The sequence below is a fragment of the Myotis myotis genome, unplaced genomic scaffold, assembly GCF_014108235.1.
Source record: "Myotis myotis isolate mMyoMyo1 unplaced genomic scaffold, mMyoMyo1.p scaffold_m19_p_3, whole genome shotgun sequence".
NCBI lineage: Eukaryota > Metazoa > Chordata > Mammalia > Chiroptera > Vespertilionidae > Myotis > Myotis myotis.
In genome coordinates, this window is record NW_023416335.1 from 202621307 (window position 1) to 202634918 (window position 13612).

The following is a 13612-nucleotide window of genomic DNA, read 5'->3' on the forward strand; positions in this document are numbered from 1 at the left end:
TTTAGCCTTAATAAAGAATTACTAGTAAAATCCAACTCCATCATTTTATGATCAGAAATCAAAGCCTACCAAGAGAGTTAATTAGTCAAGGTCACATAGCTAATAAATAGCAAATCAAGGTTTTCCTAATCCAAATACAGTACATTTTTCATTATGCCACATGTATTATGTATCAATTATATGTACAGGACATAACAAAAAAATTATCCTCTCTGATTTTAGTAATTTAGCTTTGGTGTAATACTTTGAGTTTATACTTAAGGTCATAATGAAATCTGTCAATTATAATGATACTTTAATTGTCATACTATTAATTATTTAATGGAAACAATAAAAGCCTTCGTTTTCTATATGTTACATTGTTTTATGATGGATTTACATGGTTAATATTCACATTCAATCCAATAAACAATTCAATTTTATGTATAACACTGGTCTTCCACTTAGAAGCAACTGCTCTTATCCTGTTTTTACTTCTTGCTATCAGCTCCCTAAAATTAAAAAAACTGATAAACTAGAAGGCAAGTTTATTATCAAAGAATATACTATAACATCTGGCTTAATATCAAGTAATCAAGTCACCATTTTTTGATACACTTGGAAAAGTAGAATAAAATTAACTAGTTTGCCATGTTACTTATAATTAGCTTTATTAACTTGATAAAAAGTATAAATAAGTTAAAATAATGTAAAAGGTAGATAAATTATGAGAATTCAGTACTTATGATGACAACAGTATGTCAAAGGTTCATAAATTAACAAATCTTATGAACCTTCAAAACTCACAGCATATAATACTTCCTAAATTTAAACTTGACCACAGACTCTCTGTTGGGCAAAGCATCACTAAAGACTGATATTTCAAGAAATACACTTTGAGAAATATAATACTATGCCATTGTTGTGAGGACTACAGCTATCCAAAGTAATATTTTATACAGTTTACATCTGGAGTTAAAATCTAGATAGACAAGATACATACATAAAGTTAAGTAACTTATGACAGTCATATAAAATATATCAAGGCAGTTTATGCCTATGTATCAAATAAGCTATAAAATTAATATTGCTAAGAGCCCAGAAAGGCAAGACCAACAGTAGGCTGAGTTAGAATAGTCAGGAGAATTTTGATACTCTTAATATTTTGAAACTAAAATTCTCAGTATTTTGGTCTTATGTACTATGGCTGTTAAGTTTGGTATCTATCACTAGGTAAGTAAAAATTACAGCAGTTATGCTAAGGGTTTAATACATATTTATTTAGTATATATTATGTACTCTATTAGAGTATATATACACAACTCTATTATGTATATGTTATTTCCATTTTACAAACCTATGTCCCATAGCTTAAAACATATTTGTCTATGTACTACTACTAAACTGTACATTTAAAAATGGTTAAGATGACAAATATTATGTTTATTTTACTATAATAAAAATAGAAAAAGTACTTACTTGTCTAGGTCATATAATGTATGTGAAATTTGTACAATCACTTCTACTCCAGCTTCAGTAGCCAGTTTCTTAATAGCTGCATCTCGTTCCTTTCCAAAGGGCTCAGAATCATACTCAATTGAAAGTTTAGTAATGTTCCATTCCTAAAATAAGATGAAGGGGCAAAATGTACACAAATTTTAAGGATAGTGGCTGAAAATTAAATTCATGATTTGCATATCAAATGATTATACATACATCAATCTTTAACTGACTAGGACTCAAAACACATCAGAAAAACAATTTATCAGATATACATGTATGTCAGAGTATATAAAAATGGTCTGACCCCATTCCTAAATCTACTCAACAGAAATGGAATGAGCAAATGCTATAGAGAGGAGAAGATGCATGCTAGAGAAGACAGCAATACTGGAACTATTATCACCAACCCAATAAACTAAAGGCACTGTTATCAGGCCTCAACTATAGTCCTTGGGTTACTCGGACTCGATGTACGTCGTTTCGTGGTTATGTCGCCATCTCCCATTTATTTATAAAAAAAAGGTTCCATCATTTGACGTATGTACATATGTGCTTTATGTTTTTTATTATTACCACAAGTAAAGGTCAGGAATTGTTATCTTTCTTTTAATTTTTTTTTTACTGTTTCACTTAATTACTGCTGTGTATGTGCTCCATGTGAGTGATGTAGGTGCTTATGTAGGTGGGTTCCGACTTACAGCAAAAATCGCGTACGCTGTGCCGTAGGAACGGATCTCCGATGTAACCCGAGGACCTATTGTATTTTTACCTCAAATGTGAAAAATAGGATTACTTACCTATTAAAAAATCTCACTATTTTCTGTATTAAAATAATAAAACCAGAGGCACCCTGGCCAGGTGGCTCAGTTGGTTGAAGCATCATCTGCTACACCAAAAGGTTATGGGTTCAATTCCCAGTCAGGGCACATACCTAGGTTGTGGGTTTGATCCACACTCCAGGAGCGCACAGGAGGCAACCAATCATTGTTTTTTTCTCCACCCCCCCCACCCCCCCCCCCGTCACCCTTTCTTCTTTCTCTAAAAAATAATAAATAAAATTTTAAAAAATTAAATAAACAATAGAAGCAATAATGTAAATGAGTCAGCTAGTCATGGACAAAAGTATCTTTTTTCTCAGAGACTGAGGGTGTGAAGAATAGGGATGGGAAGGAGACCTACTTTTTATTTTATACCCTTTTAGACTTTTTTTCCTCCAAACACACGCATGTAGTGACCTCTAAACAACACTTTAGAAAACACACATCAATACAATTAAAAAATGAATTTAATTCCCTCTATGTTCTAGACAGAGTAAATAAATATGAAAGAAGTTTTCATAAATAGCATTTTATACAGACTATTGTATGTAGCCCAAGGAAAAATCAGAATAAATAATAAGCACTTTATGTGTATGTGCTCTCTGCAAGCTGACTAGACAGAGCATCTAATTGCAAAGGACTGTTAATCTAATTATATGCTATTTTATGCAAAAGAATGGTCAAAACAAAGAACAAAAAAGACTTGCTGACTTAAAACAAGTTTTTAAAAAACAAGTAAATAAAAGTTATTATTTTTAAAGCAACTAAAATCTTCTTAGGATTCATTTTACTTATACCACATGAATTTAGAGATAAGGTTGAAGCAATTACCCAAGACATACTATTTTACTCATGAGTTGTTGATTAACTATTACTGTTGTTTCTGATATGCTTTCTACTCCGATCTCTTCCATGTACCTAAGTTAAATTCTGACTCTAAGCAGCAACAGTAGTGAACAAATTTTAATGTAATAAATTCTCACTAGTCAAAACTCTTGCATTAGCCAAACCCTAAACATTACAGGTTTCTTTCACACTAGTGGGAAAAAGCTAGGAAGTGTTACTTGAATCCCAGCACTGGGAACATTCTCATTCAGAGAAAGGAATGTTCTCTTCTGAATTAAAAATAGCAACACTGCTATTATAAAAACTTGATGAATTAAACAGCTGCAAGACCAAAAGAAAATATACATTTGGAATTCTAATGGTAGCAAATAGGAAGGGATGAATAAAAAAAAGCTAGGAAATTCAGCTTTTGGTCTGAGTACTTCCATGTTGGTCAACTCATTCAATCTCTCTAGGACTAATTTTTTCATTTGGAAAAAAGAAGAAAGAAATGAGATTTTTACGATTCTACCAAGTTAAAAAAACACACCACAATTTTGTATTATTGGTAGCATGTCAATCATTACAGGCCTTTGACCCAGAAAGTCTTCTTCTAAGAATTATCCCACAAATGTAGTGGCACATGTGATCATGATATGTGTATCTGGACAAGAATGTCCACTGACAGCATTATCTGTATTAGCAAAAGGCCTGTGGAAAAATAATTCAATGTTCAGTAGAAAACTAGTTAAAGAAATTATAGCATATTTACACAATGGAATACTATGAAGCCATTTAAAAGACTGGGGAAGTAATATGGAACAATCTCTAAAATAATGGTTATAAGTAAAGCATTGCACCGAATGGTGTGTTTGTAAAAAGGGGGATAATGACATACACAAAAATACACAGATATACATTTTTATTTATTCAAAGAATATTTCTAATGAATATACAAGAAACTGGTAATTTTTACTTCTGGGAAAGGAACTAGCAGTTTAAGGCAGAAGGAATATTTTTCATTATAAGCCACTTCTTTTACTGTTTGACTTTATAATGTGTAACTTTTTTATTAAATAAAGGAAAAAACCCACAAAATTTTTATTTAATATATTTGCCACACTTTAAATTACCCAGAATGCCTTATTTACCAAATATGTGTCTTCTCTGACAAGAGATTACTATTTTATGCATAATTACCTTGAAAAGCCTAGGAAACACATCTGCTGGTTGTCCACGAATCACAAACAGACGAGAGTTTAGTTTTCTCAGATTAGAATCAAGGTCTTCAAGACACTGAAGCAGAAACCTAGGGAGAGGATAATATTAAAGTTATTAAAATATATTTTTAGAAGATATAAAATATTGCAAAATCATGTTATTCTAAAAGTTGAAATGCCAACTCCATCATCTTATCTCTTATCACCTCTAATCCTATATAATTAAAGGCTAACATGCAAATTGACCAAATGGTGGAATGACCAGTCAATATGACGCCCATTGACCACCAGGGGGCAGATGCTCAAAGCAGGAGCTGCCCCTGGTGGCCAGTGTGCTCCCACTGGGGGAGCGCTGCTCAGCCAGAAGCCAGGCTCATGGCTGGTGAGTCAACGGCGGTGGCGGGAGCTTCTCCGCCTTCATGGCAGCGCTAAGGATGTCCGACTGCCAGCTTAGGCCTGCTCTCTGCCGGGAGCTGGCCCAAGCCATCAGTCGGACATCCTCTGAGGGCTCCCAGACTGTGAGAGGGCTCAGGCCAGGCTGAGGGACACCGCCCCCCCCTGGAGTGCACGAATTTCATGTACTGGGCCTCTGGCTGATATATAAATTACTATTTCCAGACTCTATATGTCTAATGTTTTCTAACTACAACAAAAGTTTCTTAGTATTTTAACGAAGTTCCTGAATTAAATCACTAATTTTCATTAAATAATCGTGACTGTTAACAAAAGTTTAATTTATAAACATAAAAATTATATAAAGAAATAAAATAAATGAATTGATCTCATTGTTTAAACATGATGAAATGAATTCAAATTTATATAGACAAACCAATCTGAAAAACCCAGAGCATTTTCTACTGGGAAAAAAAATAGACACATCCTATTTAATCACTCTGAGCAAATGAATAATTTAAAAATTTGAAAAAAAAATTTGAGCATGTTACTGGGGGATACTGTAATGATCTAGGACAGTGGTCGGCAAACTAGGGCTTGTGAGCCACACATGGCTCTTTGGCCCCTTGAGTGTAGCTCTTCCACAAAATACCGGCTCTTCCACAAAATACTGATTTCTGCGCATGGACCACGAAGTTTCAATTGCACTGTACGTGCGCGCCTGCACGTGGTATTTTGTGGAAGAGCCACACTCAAGGGGCCAAAGAGCCGCGTGTGGCTCGCGAGCCATGGTTTGCCAACCACGGATCTAGGAGAGAGAAAACAATGCTCATTTTCAAGTTTCTAATCTAATTAAAGAAAAAGAAGTTGATAAAAGACGTTAAATTACGTGGCATTAACTCTGAGTGTAAAGTATGACAAATTAATTTTTTTAAAAAAGATTTCATGAGGCAGGTAGGGCTACAGATTTTTTTCCAATGAAATAAGTACCAACAAAGTTTATCCAGGATAGATATCTGGGGCAATTCTGGGGCAGTACCAGAAGACTGCTTAGTGTGCATCTTTTATTGTGAAGAAATGGAGTGGCCACTAAGAACAAATCTGAAAGAGATGTCACACCCCTGGAAGGCTCAACCTCATGGTTTGCCTCATGTTAATTTTCTGTAACATTTCAACTATATCCTATTCCCCTCAGCTGGAAAGACTATCTCTGTGGGCTTGGGGAGTCATAGTGCTATACTCAGGTGGATGTTAAAAGACATCTCATCATTTCACCTTCAGTAGTCTCACAGTCATTCTAAAACAAATAGGAAACAAGCCTTTGTATTCTCACTTTTATATTTCACCACATCCCTTTTCTATCTTGGTTCAGAGTTACCCCACTAACACTCCATCCTCACTCTACCTCACCCCACCACTACCAATGTCCAAATACTTTTGGGGAAAAGATTATTGTAACTTACAATGTATAGTGATAATTGTTTACTGGGAATCATCTAGCTTATGTATTTGCTTGGCTAAAGAGTTTTTAGATACCAGCAGTCAAATCAAAAATTAAAAAGTTGAATGAACTAGCAATTTGAAGTTTTCTTAAATTTAAACAGAAGAGTAAAATGTCCTCAGGGGATAATTCAAGGCAGAGATAATTCTTAAATCTTTTTTGTACCATTAGTTTCATTCAGTATCTTCTCTACCAGATCTGATAGTATATAGTAAGAGTTCTCCTTATTCAACTTTTTAAAAAATATATATTTTATTGATTTTTTACAGAGAGGAATGGAGAGGGATAGAGTTAGAAACATCGATGGGAGAGAAACATCGATCAGCTGCCTCCTGCACACCTCCTACTAGGATGTGCCGGCAACCAAGGTAGATGCCCTTGATCGGAATCGAACCCGGGACCCCTCAGTCCGCAGGCCAACACTCTATCCATCGAGCCAAACCAGTTAGGGCCTTATTCAACTTTTTGGTGGAAATATTTCTATGTGGTACAAGCAGGTCAATGATAAGATGGGAAAAGAAAAGAAAAAGAACCCAATTAATTAATAAAATGAATGTCTTGATTAATTAATAATTGGCCCTTTATTTTTCCCTTTCTTGTTTACAAGCATATAATCATTCTTAATGCTTTCAATAAACACCCTATGAAACAAACAAACATTGTAAAAAATGATATGGACTGAAGCAATCAATGTGTTGCAACAGGAAAAATTTTGCAACCAAAGAATTAATTTTGTTTTGGCACTTAATAGAACAAAAGAATAGAATGTATTTCTTCCACAGATTTTTTTTTAAATTTTATTTTCAATTACAGTTGACATCCAATATTATATTAGTTTCAGGCATACGGCACAGTGGTTAGAGACAATTATATAATTTATTATATGTGCTGCCGAAGTGAGCACAACAATCATAAATTTATGAGGTGATTCTCCCCCCACCCCTGATAATACAAGTACCCACATGGCATCATACATAGTGATTACAATATTACTGACTATAGTCCCTATGCTATAGTTTACCCCCTAAACAGATGTTATTGATGGTGTTCTTTTCCATGGATATTATCATTTACATCACTGTAATTTCACATAAAAATTGCATAAGTACAGTGTATTCAAATATAAGTACAGTACTTAAAAATATAATGCTTACTTTATATTCAAATATTTTAAATAGAAAAGACTTGTGAAGAAAAGAAAAACAGTGATGCTGTCTTTTCTTACAAGGCTTTTTGCACTATGACTTTAAAAACTATATGCATATATCATTTTGATAAAGTAAAGTTTACATTACATGTGTCTATGTTATATGTGCATAAGAAAATAACTGTAAGTATACTTATACCAAGCAATTAACAATAGCTATCCTTTGGGAATGGGAGTTTGGGGTGGGACTGAAGAAGAAAAACACTTTTTTAAAAACTTCATAAAAAGTAACAAAATAAACTGATGAACAGAGTGGATTCAGAGACATGAAAGCATGGAACAGAGTGAAGAATCTAATAGGGGAGGCTGGGTGGGTGTGAGGTAATCAACCAAAGACCTTGTATGCATATATGCATAACCCATGGCCACAGACAATCGGGTGCTGAAGGCCTGGGGTGGGAGGTGGGGCAGGGGGAGGCTGGAAGGAGTCAATGGGGGGGGGGGGGGGAGAAGGGGACATATGTAATACTTCCAACAATAAAGAATTATAAAAAAACTTCATAAAAGGTATAAAATTGACAATTAACATCCTTCAAAGTAGAGTAAAACTGAGAAATACTGTATCTACTATAAACTTGGTTTAATCCATAGTGAACATCTTTTTAAAGCAATAGAATTTTCATGATTTTACTGTGTTCCCATTGCACAGATTTCCCATAATTTAATAGGTCTAGCAACAAATTACTATCTTTTAATCAATCCTGAAAAGTTCTATTTCCTCATCTGTAAAACTGGGATAGAAATAGGATTCATATCATTTACACCATTGTTATGAGAATTAAATAAATTAATACATGTGAAGCTCTTAGAACAAAGGAACAGAAATGTATTTAAGTGCCTTACCTATAGTAACCATGATTATATGTATCTATTAGTTTTTGTCCCCTTCTTCCTATCACTTCTAATTTTGCTACAGTAATTCTAGACCTTGTTATTTCTTGCTGGTATTATTTACTGCAATGCCTAAAATAGACCTGTCTACCAACAATCTCTTTCTACTCTAATCCATCACACACAATAGCAAATATTCCTGAGGCACACTTTCCTGTACAAAGATCTCCTATAGAATAAAGAACAAATTCTTTTCTTTGGCCACTAACTTAGGGTTCCAGGTTGATTTCCTTCCACTCCCCCTTCCCTTCTACCAAACCAAACTACATCTCTTTTCCCTAAACATCCAATCTCCTGGAATTTGCTCCATCTTTTTCTCTTGGCCTGGAATACTTTTCCCATCTCTTCAAGTTCATACCTTACTAATCTTCAGTCTTCCAGTTGTAACTTCTTCATCCTCTAAACTGTCAAAGGACATAATGTACCTCATCCTAAAGAAACTTTCAGATGGCACCTTATATTATAGCTAACACACACACACACACACACACACACACACACCCCACCTTCTCCTGATGAATTTCAAATAAAGTATCTGTGTTTCATCCCTAACCACACAGTTTTCTAACCTGTGTTTTGGTTTCTACATTTGGCAAACAAATCTCATCATGTGCCTTATACAATTTGTTGAAAAGATTAGAAACAAGATAAAATGACCTACAGAGTTGTCTTGTACAGTGTTGAAAGGATTATAAACAGTATAAAATTACCTAGTAGAATCCAGTACTTGGCAGATATCATTAAACAGAAGTTATAATTATTGTCCCTTGGTAATAATGTATATATGTGTGTGTGTATATATTGATTTTAGAGAAAGGAAGGGAGGGAAGGAGGATTGGAGTGAGAGAAACACTCATGTGAGAAACACATCAGCTGCCTCTAGAACACACCCCAAATGGAGATTGAACCTGAAACCTGGGTATGTGCCCTGACCGGGAATGGATCATGCCACCTTTTGGTGCATGAGACAATACTCCAACCAACTGGGTCACACTGGCCAGGGCCATAATTTATATTTTGGAAAAAAGTAACATGTATTTCTATATGCAAATACCTGGGCAAACCAACAGCAGACAATGAATTAGTCTATATACAACTATATACAGAATCATCTTGAATTCATCATTTCCCCTAAATGTAACTTTGGATAAAGGTTCCATGAAAATTTTTCCAGTGACAAGGCAAATGTGAATATGAATATATATGGCAAGATACAGTGCAATTGAGACCCTGAATCAACTAATCTCTAAGCATATAATTCTTCCTTGATAATACCATAAAATAAAACCTCCAATATGTCAGGTTCAAAGTATCAACTTATTGACAGATAAGAAATCTTTTTAGTGCTGAACAAATAATGTTACTTGAAAGGGTGCTACATAAAGTCTAACCTTTCATCCTTTAGCCTCAGCTGGGAAGCAAGTGAGCTCTGTCAGAGTTCAGATTCAGTGTGTTCCAGAGAACACACCAATTTCAACCTTTATATATTACAAATACATGTGCCTTAGAACAGGCATCCAATATCGAATGCAATGATTTAAAATACTGTATACTGAAAATACAAAGGGCACACGTTTAACAGGAATATATTTTCAGACCTCCAATTTAGCATACTTATTGTTCCCTTGAAATTATAATCCTTTGAAGTCTAAATTAATAATGCTATTAACTACATGCAACAGATTAGTTTTTAAATAGGCCTAAGGGCAGTAAAACTCACTATATCACTTTGCATAATTGTACTACCTACATGGAAGCACAGTTCTCATGTTATTTAATTATAACACTAACTGTACTAGTTCAAAATAAACTGCAGAGGTGCTAGGTGAGAAAATATATTTCTTCCCTTTAAACATTTTAAGGATTGTTTTTAACCTCCAGAGATCACTGGCTTACTACTATTAGAAAAAATACATGCAGTGAGTTTCCTTATACCATTTCCAAAAGATGATTTCAGCATGAATCAACAGACCTTGTTTCTTAAAGTAGGTCACTGCCATAGCAACCAGTGGGAGGTTTGGTATACGCCCCGTCACAATGACCTACTTTCCAGCCTGTGCTAGAACAGCTTTATATAACTAGAATTTCTAGTTCTGTCTATAAAATAGTCTATAAAAGGCAATGGTAGAATATGACACAACCCCTCTGGTGCTGAAAATAAGGCATTATGAATTAACATGTATCATACCAGAATAAAACCATCTGGTTCTGCAACTTTAGTTTATAAAATATATCTTATATGCTCAACAATAAAAACTATACTTTGAGTATCTAAGCCAAAACAATTCACTGCTGACTCTAGAGAACTGATTTAAAGAATATAAATTAAAATCACTAAAACCCCATGCAAAATATCCTCTCTTATCCTCTGCATGAAACAATAGGATTAAATTTTAAAAATCAAAGTTCTGGATATATTAACTATAATGAAGAAAAATAGAGAGTTTTAATCATTAACCAAAGTCTATGGTATTTTTATTAGAAATTTAAAGTTATAAATTGCAATTTGTTTCTCTGTAAATTGCATAAAGTTTACATATGCTTTTTTTCTGGCTTGCAACAAATTCTTAGTGCTTTTAGCTAAATCATCATTCAAATTGTCAGAATATTTGTGATATACATTTTCTACAGAGAACAGTTTAATGTTCAATAAAGATTAAATATATATTTTAAAAGCAAATTTTGTATTTAGCAAGGCTCTAATCAGTGGATCTATACCAGCCGTGGGCAAACTACAGCCCGCGGGCTGGATCCGGCCCATTTGAAATGAATAAAACTAAAAAAAAAAAAAAAAAAGACCGTACCCTTTTATGTAATGATGTTTACTTTGAATTTATATTAGTTCACACAAACACTCCATCCATGCTTTTGTTCCAGCCCTCCGGTCCAGTTTAAGAACCCATTGTGGCCCTCGAGTCAAAAAGTTTGCCCACCCCTGATCTATACCATGTCACAGTGTCCCTTTAATAAATATTTTATAATGCCCTCTTTTAAATTATGAAATGAAATTTATATATAATATAGTATCTCTATATACACACTTTTAGAACATTATATAATGCTCTAATATAATACATGGGAGAGGTCAGTTAAAGGAGGGTCATTTATATTTTAAAAGAAAGTAACACATGCCCTGGCCGTGTGGCTGAGTTGGTTGGAGCATCTTTGGGTACACCAAAAGGCTGCAGGTTTGATGCCCATCCAGGAGGCAACCAAAAGATGTTTTTCCTCTCACATTGATGTCTCTCTCCTCCCCTTCTTTCCTTCTTCTCTTCCTCGCTCCCTCCTTTCCTCTCTCCAAAATCAATAAAAATATATCCTCAGGTGAGGATAAAAAAAAGTAACATGTACTTCTATAAGTAAATACCTGGGCACGACACAAAAAGACAATGGAATTAGTTGGAAACCTACAAGTACATACAGAATTATTTTTAAATCCAACAGCTACGAAAACAGACTGATACAGTTGCATGAGTGGTACTGCCTCTGGTGAAGTGATTTTCTGTAACATTGGGCAAGACTCAGTAAAGTTCTGGACATAACAAAGTATCTTTCCTTGATTTACATAGGTAATAAATATATTTCAGGAAAACTCAGTATATACTAAAATTGTGTAAAAAATCCTAGTTTTTACATATAAGAATAGATTTAAGCTCTAGCTCAGAAAAAAATGAGTAAGTTTTTCACTTACATGAAATATCTGGTAGAACATTTGAAAGATATGTGGGACTCAGGACAACTATTTACAGGCAGTCCTCGGGTTACATCAGACTCAATGTACATCGTTTCCTGGTTACGTCTCCATCTCCCATTTATTTTAAAAAAAAGTTCCGTCATTTCGACATATGCACATATGTGCTTTATGGTTTTTGTAAAAATATATTTTATTGATTTTTTACAGAGAGGAAGGGAGAGGAATAGAGAGTTAGAAACATCGATGAGAGAGAAACATCGATCAGCTGCCTCCTGCACACCCCCTACTGGGGATGTGCCCACAACCAAGGTACATGCCCTTGACCGGAATCGAACCCCCGACCCTTCAGTCCACAGGCTGACGCTCTATCCACTGAGCCAAACCGATTAGAGTTGTGCTTTATGTTTTTTACTAGTAGCCCTGCACACAAATCTGTGCGCCAGTAGCTCTCTGCGGAGCCTGACCACTCTGTGCCTGCCCGCGGCCCAAAGGGAAATGCAAATGACTTCCCTCCATTCTCAGGAACTCTAATAAAGGGCTTCCTCCCTCTTCCTCCACTGGCTTTCACCCCTGTGCCTCCACCACCAGCCCCTCCTATCACACTATCCTCCACTCCCTCCACCATCTGACCACCTGGAATTGACCTTGCCCAGGAGTCAGGGGCCACTCGACTCTGCTCAGCTAGCCGATTCCTTCTCTTCTTACCCAAACTTTCCACCCTGGCCTGGGCAGAGGCCCATGATCAGCTGGGTGTGGAACGCCTGCCTCATCACCCTCCTTTTCCCATGGACTGGGGGACTCTGGCATGGCTGAGAGGATTGGGCGCCGCCATCTTTGTGACAGAGTGATGGTTAATTTGCATATTACCCTTTTATTAGATAGGATTATTTATTTACCACAAGTAAGGGTCAGGAATTGTTACCTTTCTTTTAAATTTTTTTTACTGTTTCACTTCATTACTGCTGTGTATGTGCTCTACTTGAGTGACATAGGTGCTTATGTAGGTGGGTTCCGACTTATGGCAAAAATTGAAAATCGCATTACGTCACGCTGTAGGAATGGATTGCTGATGTAACCTGAGGACCTACTGTATTTGAGAAACTATCCTGAGCATTGCAAGAAGTTTTCCATTCTTGGTCTCTCCTCACTAATACCACTAGCTCCCTCCAATCACTGACGAACAAAAATGTCCCCACAAATTCTTAAAAGATCTTCTAAGAAGTGATACTGTTCATTACTCACATCATTTCATTTATTTGAGAAATACAAGATAAATAATATGAGATTCCAATACTCAAGACCTTAAAATCTAGAAAGGAAACTTGAAAATATACATGATGTATATGAATATAACAAAACCTATTATAGCAGAATGCAATATACATTGTAAGAAACACATGGATACCATTAATATGCTTTGAAAAATCAGGAGGGAGAATGCTCTTCTGAATATTTTCTTTTTTGAAATGGGGAAAAAATTAGGCAAAATTTCAAGGATGTGGTGAGGCCTTGCAGTATCAACATGATTTAAATACTTGGAGATAGGGAGGGAGAAATACTGGCCACTTGACTATAACTTCC

General features: G+C 35.2%; 1 protein-coding gene across 6 annotated transcripts in view; it reads right to left on the minus strand.

Annotated features, from left to right (window-relative positions):
- CRY1 (cryptochrome circadian regulator 1) overlaps positions 1–13612 on the minus strand; it is a 43543-nt gene that overhangs the window by 7966 nt on the left and 21965 nt on the right. For all 6 annotated transcript variants that reach the window (XM_036298140.1, XM_036298141.1, XM_036298143.1 and 3 more), the window contains exons 2-3: positions 4326–4434; positions 1459–1601 (exon numbers count right to left, since the gene is read on the minus strand). In XM_036298140.1, coding sequence (XP_036154033.1) covers positions 1459–1601; positions 4326–4434 — 252 coding nt within the window. The remainder of the gene's footprint in view (positions 1–1458; positions 1602–4325; positions 4435–13612) is intronic.